General features: G+C 35.6%; 1 protein-coding gene across 1 annotated transcript; it reads left to right on the top strand.

Annotated features, from left to right (window-relative positions):
- The first annotated feature begins 3725 nt into the window (after positions 1 to 3725).
- On the top strand, positions 3726 to 5112 carry LOC112794144 (uncharacterized). The gene is made up of 2 exons (XM_025836268.3): positions 3726 to 4675; positions 4769 to 5112. The coding sequence occupies exons 1-2, from the start codon at positions 3825 to 3827 to the stop codon at positions 4791 to 4793; spliced, it is 876 nt and encodes a 291-aa protein (XP_025692053.1). The 5' UTR covers positions 3726 to 3824; the 3' UTR covers positions 4794 to 5112.
- The last annotated feature ends 4765 nt before the right edge of the window (positions 5113 to 9877 follow it).

The following is a 9877-nucleotide window of genomic DNA, read 5'->3' as shown; positions in this document are numbered from 1 at the left end:
TTTTTGGCAATTAAATCCAACCAAATTGACCCAAATCCAACAAAAACCAGCTTCACATTAAGGAGCGTGTAAACACGCGCTCACTCAACCGTTCAATAGCGCGAACGGTATTATAAAAAACGCTTCTTCTTCTTCCTCAATCAAAATTGCAACCCTGAAAATTCAAATAACACTCGAAATCTCTGAAAAAACGGTCAAAATCATCGCGAAAACTCAAGGAAATTTACAAGCGAAGTTTAATATCTCCACCAAGAAACACAGAAAGAAAAGAAAAAAGATTATTGAAGGTATTGTTCACTAATCATTTAGTTTTTTCACTTTTCTCTTTTTGATTTTGATCGCGAAACATTAGACAGTCATATTTCTGTTCATTTAGTAGATTCATTATGTGTTTGAGGGATTTGAATGTGTTTTTGTGCAAATTACTGTTCTCATCATACTGTTCAATCGGTGATAGATTTCTTACGTACTGTTTCTCGTATAGTTTAACATATATTTTCATGTGTTTAAGCGAATTGAATGTATTTTTATGCATGTTTGCATGTTTCGAATTGAGTTTGTTCTTAGTAATCAAAAATAACTTTCGGTGTATTTCGTTTAAATTCGGGTGCAATTGGTTCTGTTCTCCAATTCTTGCTGTAACTAGAAATTTTCAATGTATTTTATGTGAATTTGGGTTTAAATAGTGTTGTTCTCCAATTATTGTTGTAACTAGATACTTTCGGTGTATTTCATGTGAATTTGGGTGTAATTGGGATTGTTCTCCAATTCTTGCTGTAACTTGGGGCTATTCTCCAATTATTGTTGTAATGAGAAATTTTCAGTTATTTCATGTAAATTTTGATGTAATTGGAGCTATTCTCCAATTCTTGCTGTAACTAAATACTTTCGATGTATTTCATATCAATTAGGGTGTAATTGGTGTTGTTGTCCAATACTTTCTGTAACTAGAAACTTTCAGTGTATTTCATGTGAATTCGGGTTTAACTAGAAACAGAATATTGTTATTGTACTTTTAGTGTAATTGCATATTTGATTGAGTTAAATATCATTTTCAACTCACATAATTAGCGATGTATATGGCTCGTCTTTTGGTGTATTTCTTATGAATTGAGGTGCATTTAATGCTATTTTTATCTATTAACCTTATTTTTTATTAGCAGCGTATATGCCTCATCTTTCAGTGTATTTTTTGTGAATGAAGTGCACTTGATGCTGCTATTATTTATTATTTTTTATTCTTTACAAGAAAAATGGCACCTAAGAAACCTGCAACAAAATATAATGTAAGCACATATATTTTAGACCAACTCAATTTTTCCTCGTATGAATATAATTTATTTAGATGATTCTCATTTGTTTACAGAAAACTCATGATTTGAGATGCTCCACAAGACTCCTACATAATAAATTCCAAAACATGAGCAATGAAAAGACTGTCATTGTCCCGGAATTGGAATTTGGTGGTTTGATGAACATCCCTCCCATAAATTTGCCATAAGCTCTTGAAAAAGTTGACATATTTATATGATGTAATAAAAAACACATTGGACACTGCGTACACTATATTCAATATCAACGAAATAAACATTTAAATGCATCTGATAACTAATTACATAAACTATTATACTTGCATTATTTGTAATTTATTCTGTTAATTATTTCAGTGTGTTTGTAGATTATATTTGTTATTGAAACAATTTTGTTGCTTTTGTAGGGGCGCATTTTTTCAGAAAAAGTTAAACTTCAAGAGCTAAGTGAGGAAGACAAGGAGATTTTTAGAAGCTTTCATTGCACTACTTTGAAGCAATTCACGAACTCCATGATGGAGATTGGTCATCAAAAGGAAGTATTCTTACTCCATTTTATTTAAAGTTTAATTTCTGTTATCCTCTTTTATCATGTTTGTGATAAAAAGGGAGAAATTGTTGAGTTAAGATTGATTTTGATATATAATTAAGATGACAAATATTTATGAGGTTAAAGGCCCAAATATGATCTAATGTATGTATTAGTGATGCAGGCCCAATAACTCATCTTAGCCCACCTTAATCTGCCTCAACATACTCTCACAATGCAATGAATCATAGACATTAGCCCAGATGCATTTGAAACAAGACTCAAAACCAAGTTAAAAGAACAAGGAGGTTCTGCATTTGGAAAAACAAAAGGAAGAAAAAGAAAAAGGGACATTTGGCATCATTAGGAAAAATGAAGACAGTTCTGTCACAAGGATACCAACACCACTTCAAGGACAACAAAGGATCAAAAATTTAGAAGTTAGTAGAGCAACAAACAACATGCAAACACAATAGAGGTCGCAGAACAACTCCTCAGAGATGAGGTAGTGGGAACAAATGAAAAAAGAATGCACGTCAAGAAAGACAAGAACAACTGACAGAATCAACAAAGAAATTGAAGAGGCAATGATAGAATTTGAAGAACAAGCTTCATACTATAAAACAACAACATTGAAAGGGAAGGAAAAGAGTGACACTAGAACATTCATCTCATACACTTGAGCTGAAACATTTTCCGTCAATTTATACTTCATTTAAAATTTCAATGTTATGGTTATCTAATGTCATCTTTCTATAATTGAGAAAAAAAAGAGCTTATTATAGTGAGTAGAAAAACATGAAAAAGCCATGAAAAAAGAGACGAGAGATGCAAGAAAAAATCAAAGAAAAGTTTCTGTGTATTTTGGTTTTGTTAAACTAGGATTAGTCATCTTCCTAAGTTGGAATAGCACTTAGAGATCATTGAATCATTTGGGTTCCCCTTGCCAAGTTAGGACAACACTTGATGATAATTAGGCTTGGTTTGAAATTTAGTGGTAAATACTAGATGAATTAGGGTATAATTCATTAGTATTGGTGTATATAATCTTATTAATTATAGTAAAAATTCCACCATAATTGTGGTAGAGACTAAATGTAGGTTTCATGACACTAAAAAACTGAACCAGGATATATACTTGTTTCTTTCTTCATCCCATCTCTGCTCGGTTCTGGTTTTAGAGATTAAAAAATAAAAAATCTCCTGCATAATCACCTTCTTCGAAAATAGAACTTAAAATTTTAAACTAATTTGATTCAACCCCCTCTCAAGTTCTAACATCCTCGTCAATTGGTATCAAGAGCAAGTTGCATCCCTTCTTCTTCCACATTTTTAAAACAGTACTGCACTTGGGCGGATATGGAACGATCTCTGTTATTATCAACTTTGTGAAATAATATCATCGATGCTAGTTTATGCAAAAAGCATCTATCAGTATGCAAATCAGGAGCTTGGTCTATCTTTTTGTTCCTGCAATAGCAATTAATCATAATGTTGCAACTCTACCATCAGCCCCAAACTTTTTCTGATCATTCTGTCAAATAACTTTTTTGTCTCATTCCCTTCCTTAATTAAAAAGTAATCATCAATTAATACATTATAAATCACAACATTAGGTATATAACCTTGTTTCAACACCATACCAAGTACTTTTTGAACTTCTCCAATTCTTCCTTTTTTACACAAAGCATCGATTAATATACTTAACGTATATTCATTTGGCTTGATACTTTCTTTCATCATTTTTCTCAATAATTTAATAGCTGCTTCTAATTGATTAACACACATTATCCGTGAAAAAGGAAGAATTGGAGAAGTTCAAAAAAGAAAGAATATTCCTTTTTTTTATTAACGTATATTCTGTTCCCTCTTTCATTACCCTTCTCAATAAGCGTGATCCATCCTCCCAAGTTGAATTCGATCAGATTTTAGGGTCTCTTGTTAAGATCAATCAATACCACACTGCTGTTTCGCTCTTTGCACAAATGGATTTTAGGGGAATCAGTCCTTCTTTGATCAATTGTTTCTGCCAATTGGGTCTGATGGATTCTGCTTTCTCTGCATTAGCCAAGATTATCAAGTTGGGTCATCAATTGGACGTCTTTACTTACAATGCTTTAATTGATGGATACTTTCTAATCAATAAAGTGAATGAGGCAGCAAAGATGTTTGACAGCATGATCAAAGCAGGTTTGGCACCCGATGTTCACAGTTATAGCATTATGATTAATGGTTATTGCAAGAACAAAATGGTGGACCAAGCAATCACTTTCTTTAAAGAAAGCGAAAGTTTTGTTCCGAATATTGGAATTTATACCCTTATTGATAGATTATGCAAATCAGGGAGAATATCATGTGTACAGAATATTCTTGATGAAATGCATGAAAGTGAACAGCCCCCTAAGTTAGTCGGTTATTGCATATTGTTAGATGCTTTATGCAAAATCCAACATCTTGATGAGGCAATTGTACTATTTCACAACATTATTCACAAAGGGTTTCGTCCAAATGCGTACATGTGCAGTATTCTTTTGAATGGATTGTGCAAATGTGGAAGAGTAAGGACTGCAAGAGAGCTTTTTGAGCATCTTTTGGCCAACAACTATTGTCTAGATGTTGTGAACTTTAATATTATGATGAGTGGATTTGTTAACGAGGGGCTGATTGATGAAGCAATAGACTTATTTTTAGAGATGAAAGGAAATGGTTGCCTTCCAAATACTGAAACTTATTCTCTATTTTATGAAGCATTTCGTCAATTTGCTGCTAGAAATAAGCATATGCTTCGAAAGAAAAAAAAGATCTTTGAAAAGATCAGAAAGAATCCAAGAATAAGGTGAGATGAGTTGTTTCAAAGTTAATTGAAATAGAATACATTATACATCCATTCACTTCTTACTAAAATTTTTTTGTTCTCTTTTCTATTTAGGATTCCAGACTTAACTGTGTGGTGAGATTCTTTCTTGAAAGACGGCTATCTCCATTGTTGCGTAAAATCCTCAATTTTCCATATCCTTAGGTTCATAAGGATAAGGATGGTTTGTTAATTTGATATTGACTACTATGATATTCACCGAAGAGCTGAGTGTGACACATGAATGCTTGCTTGAAGCTATCTATTTCTTGAGTTTGGTTGTTTCAATGATGTTATTTCCCTTTTATTGAGGATTAAAACAAAATCATAAATCTTTTGTTGCCTAATAGAAAGGATGGTGATTTCTTTGTATTTGAAGAAGTGAAATTACCTGCCCTTTGTAATCATTCCTAATTTACTACCCATGTTTTTTTAGAGTGTATTTGACAAACACTTAGAGGATAAAATTGCGTTTAAGTTTTTTGAAAGCTCTTATTTGATGTTTCTTTTTTTTTTTCGCTAAATGCAGACAGTGATTTTGCATCTAAAAGTTCATTAGAAGCAAGAAATTGTAACTTCGTCCACTTAAACTGATTTGCGTTTGTTGCTAGTCATTATTGATTTTAGTAGCTTTTTCCATAAAAATTTATAGATTTATTTCAAGTCTTTTCAAATATTTAATTTTTTATTATTTTTAATACTTTTTCATATTTTTTTTTATTAAATTTTTATTATAATTTTGTTATAATATAAATTATTGATCTTATTTAAAAGGACAAAGTAAATAAAAATTAATCACACATAATAATAGAGTCATAAGTAATAAAATTTTACCGTTCAAAATAATACTAAATAAAAAATACTGACAGTATTAAAACAATTATTAAATATTTTTTTGTTTGGCATTGTAAAATTTATCAATGTAATTTTTATGCACTATTTATTATTCTAATTTTTTATAATATGTATTATTGTTCCTATTAAAAATGATAAATTAAATAAAAAATTAACTATAAATAATAATAAGAACATAATTAGTAAAAAATTAGAATCTAAAACAATAATAAAAATAAGATTATTGAAAGTACTTAAAAAATATTATTAAAATATATTATTTTATGTTATTTTTAATTTAATAAATATATATTAATTTTTATTATAAAAAGAGTACTTACAAAGTTATCAATTTTTATATGTTATTTTTAATTTAATAAATAAATATTCATTTTATTATACTAATAAAAAATTATAACATTAAAATAGAGTATTATAAAAAATACTATATAAAAATATATTAAAAAAGTATAAAAAATGAGACTATGCCATTTGAGTTATAATTTATTGGCAAAAAGTTAAATATACTTCAAAAAACAACATTATAATTTAATATTGAGTAAAGTATCGTTTTTATTCCCAACGTTTGGGGTAAGTCTTATTTGTGTCACAGGAGAAGAGAATCGGCAACGCCGGGGCTGGATGCTGGCTGAGGAGAAGAGTTCGCCGGCGACGGCGCAGCTGGGCACTGGGCGCTGGCTGCTGCTGCTGCTGCTGTTGGCTGGGAGAGAGAAAGGATGCTAGGGTTCTGTGGAGCTCAGAGAGAGAGGGGGGCTAGGGTTCTATGGCCCTAGTGTGCGTTATAAAAAGGGCAGGCCGGGCGGGTTTAGTGGGTGGGCTGGGTAACTGGATTTTTTTTGGACATTTTAAACAACCCGGAAGTTATAAAAACTCGGCCCATTTAACCAGTTCACCAGTTAACTACCAATTCGACCCGTTTTTTTACCGAGTTTTTTTGCAGATTAGTTTTTGGACTCAATCGAATTGATTAGATGACCGATTCTCAATTAACCCGATTGAACTAGCCGATTCGGTTCGGTTTTTAAAACAATAGTAATAAATATATTTCATCTTTATTTAAACATTTATTACTAATATTCTATGTTAACAAAGGTGTCTTTAAAGGAGGTGTTTTCAATATTGAAAGCGTCTTTTTTTAGCATCTTTCACATAGAACTCGCGTATTCGATTAGCACCTTTTACATGAAAAGTCATTTTGTTTAGCATCTTTAGCAGTAGATGTGCCATCTGGTTCAGCGCATCCTAATTGGAAGCATAAAAAAAGGGCAATTTACTATAATAAATAATATGGAAACCAAATTTACCAAAATGCACAAAATAGAAAAAGAATACCAAAATGCATTTTTTCCATAATCTATGTAAACCGCGACGGGGGTCCTGCGGTTTACGAATACACGTAATCCGCTATAGAGGTGTCGCGGATTACATGCTAGGGCAAATAAGCAAAAACCGCGACAGGAGTGTCGCGGTGACAGGAGTGTCGCAGTTTAGGTGTGGATGAATAATGTGCATAAACCGCGAGAGAGGTATCGCGGTTTATGTGTTAGTGAGCAATTTGCATAAACACAAAATAAAGTGTGTCTACGGTTAACAAAAACATACATTACACACACATAATTCAATAGAAATAAACTAAGTACAAACACATATAATACAAAAATACATGACAAATCCGACATACATAGGTATCATCAATGAAAACATAAAATAATAAGTTACAGCTCCTGCCTGTCCTCATCCTCCTCGTTAGAGTCATGTCCAAATATGCCCAGGAGATGCGACCCTGTATCACATATAGCGGCCCGTCTCACTCTGGCCGGCCTCTAGCGCTGCTGTGTTGGAGGATCGACTGGCATGCCCACGCCATATGCAGATGCAGGCGTCCCTCCCATGCCCAACCAACTGTCATATGGGCAGCCAGCAGGCTCATTCAGGTCTACATGTAGCTGGGGCTGGAATCCATGAGAATCAGACATTTGCGGCTGGTACCGCTGCATATCCTCCGTATTTAGGTGGTATCCCTGCGAACGTCCATCTGGGGCTGGGTCTCAAGCACCTGATCCTGTGGGGTCTGCTGCCGAAAATACGGAGGATCGTTATCACAGATGAGATCTGCAAAGTCGGAATAGAACTGTAAACTCTCAACCTCGTGGTCCATATCCATCGAAAAAGTCGGTCCCGCCAGGTCATCATACATCTGGCCATGGATCTCATGGTATATCTGGGAGCTCGAAACATGTGTAAGAGGAACCTCCTGGGTCTCCGCCCCTGCATGCTCAGCGTGTCTATCACCAGTACCACCAGATGCGACCCCTGATGAACCACCCCGATGATAAGGACAGCCACGCGCGGACATGGTGATCGGCATGTCCGACTTCGTCGCCACCAGATCTGTCATCCTGAATCATGTCATCCAGCCATCGCTACTCCCGATCTGTAGCCCGGGTACCAACGCGTCGTCGTCGCTCGACGCGCCTGTTACCTAGCACGTCTGGCATCGGTACCCTAGAAGGCACCTGTGATGACCCACTTTAAACAACATCCTGATTGATCTCCTCGGTCCTAGGATCGGCAATCAAGAAATCCAGCGACAGAAACCTATGGGCTACTCTGTACCACCATCGGAGAAAGTCTGCAGAGGGTCCGAGATCAGGCACATGGGGGATACTCAGGATAGCATCAACCCTGTTCTGCCAACTATGATGTCATACCTAATAGTAGTTCGGGAACTATCTGTCCCCACCGGCCCCATCCTTGGCATGGAGCCAGTCTATATTCGAGGCTGGCTTAGGCACGTGCTGAACGCCACCCAGCTATGGTAGCACCCTATCCACCTGGTGCTACTCAATGACGGCGAAGTATATCAAGCAAGTACATGCACGCCACAGCCGACTGTGCTCTTCTGTGAGAATCTCTGGATGAACAACAACCATCACGTCGAGCGAAGCATAAGGCTCCCAAACAATCTACAGATGTTAACAGAATACATTTATTAGTCCATTAACTAACAAATATATAGTTAAGTACTAGATAAAAATTGAGAGAAAATGAATAAACTTACATCTCGATCGCCTAATCGGTCCAACGCTAGGCGACGTTGGACGACTCTCTCCTCTTTCCGATCGGATGTCGACAAGTAGGTGACCCACTTGAATGAATACAATGTTATACAATGTTAACAAGTATAACCATAATAAAAAAGTTACAGTTCAAGTCTAACTGTACAGATATGCATACCTAGAAGCCAACAAGAAGGAATATGTGTCGAATTCCCGCGGCCTGAGGCTAGGAAACCGCCAAAAAATCCACGGCTGCAGTAGCTGCAGGGGGCCTGCCAAGTTCGTCACGTTTCTGTTCACCACCTGACACATGTAACGATATAGCCAGGCCAACGCTACCGACACCCAACTATAGCTGCCATATCATCAAGTCTCGCCACAAAGGGCAACCACCGTATATGAACCCGATTTCCACTCTTGTCACCGAACAACTGAGTGGAAAGCAGCATTATAATATAAGCCCGTGCAAATATGCGTACGGTCTCCTTCGTAGCATCATCTGGAAGCACCCTGAACCTCTTATGAAACCAAGTGAAGTGGACTGTATACTGCTTGACCTTATTCTATGGTGGAAGCTCGCCAAACAGTTCCTGAAACCACTCCCACGCCGGTTTGCCTTCTTCCATAAACTTCTCAAAAACTGTAAGGCACCCGGATACAGGTAAACCATCCACGGGCAGCCCCAACTGGTATGCTACATCATGCAGTGTGATAGTGCACTCTCCAACGGGCATATGAAAGGTATGCGTCTCAGGACACCACCTTTCAATGAAAGCACTGACTAAGGGCTCGTCCAACCAGAACCACCTGGCGTTGAGCCTCGGCAGGTGGTACAAACCGACTCTCTCCAGATACGCTACGATCCTATCATGCAGAGGCATGTTCTGCTGCCTTCGGACACTATAAATACACCTAGTTGGCTGGAGCATGTGACAGAAGAAACCAAACATATAAAAAAACCAACACTAATTTAAAGTAATCTAACACAAAAAATACAATATTAAAGTTTAAACATGTAACATACAGTTCCTATTTTCTAATCACAAAATTCAATGAAAGGCATAAACGACTCAAGACCTTAATCTAAATTAATTAATCACTACATTTTATGATTTAAAATAATAATTTAAATCTAAATTTAAATACCTAAATCACGGTCATACGAAAAATATTATACAAAATACATTAACTAAAAATAACCAAACTAACATCTTCATTTATGCTGCTAGCAACGTGCACAACGCCGTTGAACTTGTAAAGACTGCGCGCC

Source organism: Arachis hypogaea, chromosome 4 (assembly GCF_003086295.3).
Source record: "Arachis hypogaea cultivar Tifrunner chromosome 4, arahy.Tifrunner.gnm2.J5K5, whole genome shotgun sequence".
NCBI lineage: Eukaryota > Viridiplantae > Streptophyta > Magnoliopsida > Fabales > Fabaceae > Arachis > Arachis hypogaea.
Note: the sequence above shows the minus strand (reverse complement) of the source record. Positions and strands in the feature narration are given on the sequence as shown.

Bases quoted from the DNA above. Each gene is read 5' to 3' on its own strand.
- LOC112794144 (XM_025836268.3), top strand. From the start codon at position 3,825: ATGGATTTTAGGGGAATCAGTCCTTCTTTGATCAATTGTTTCTGCCAA. The intron at 4,676-4,768 runs GTGAGATGAGTT...TTTTCTATTTAG, and splicing joins AGAAAGAATCCAAGAATAAG to GATTCCAGACTTAACTGTGT.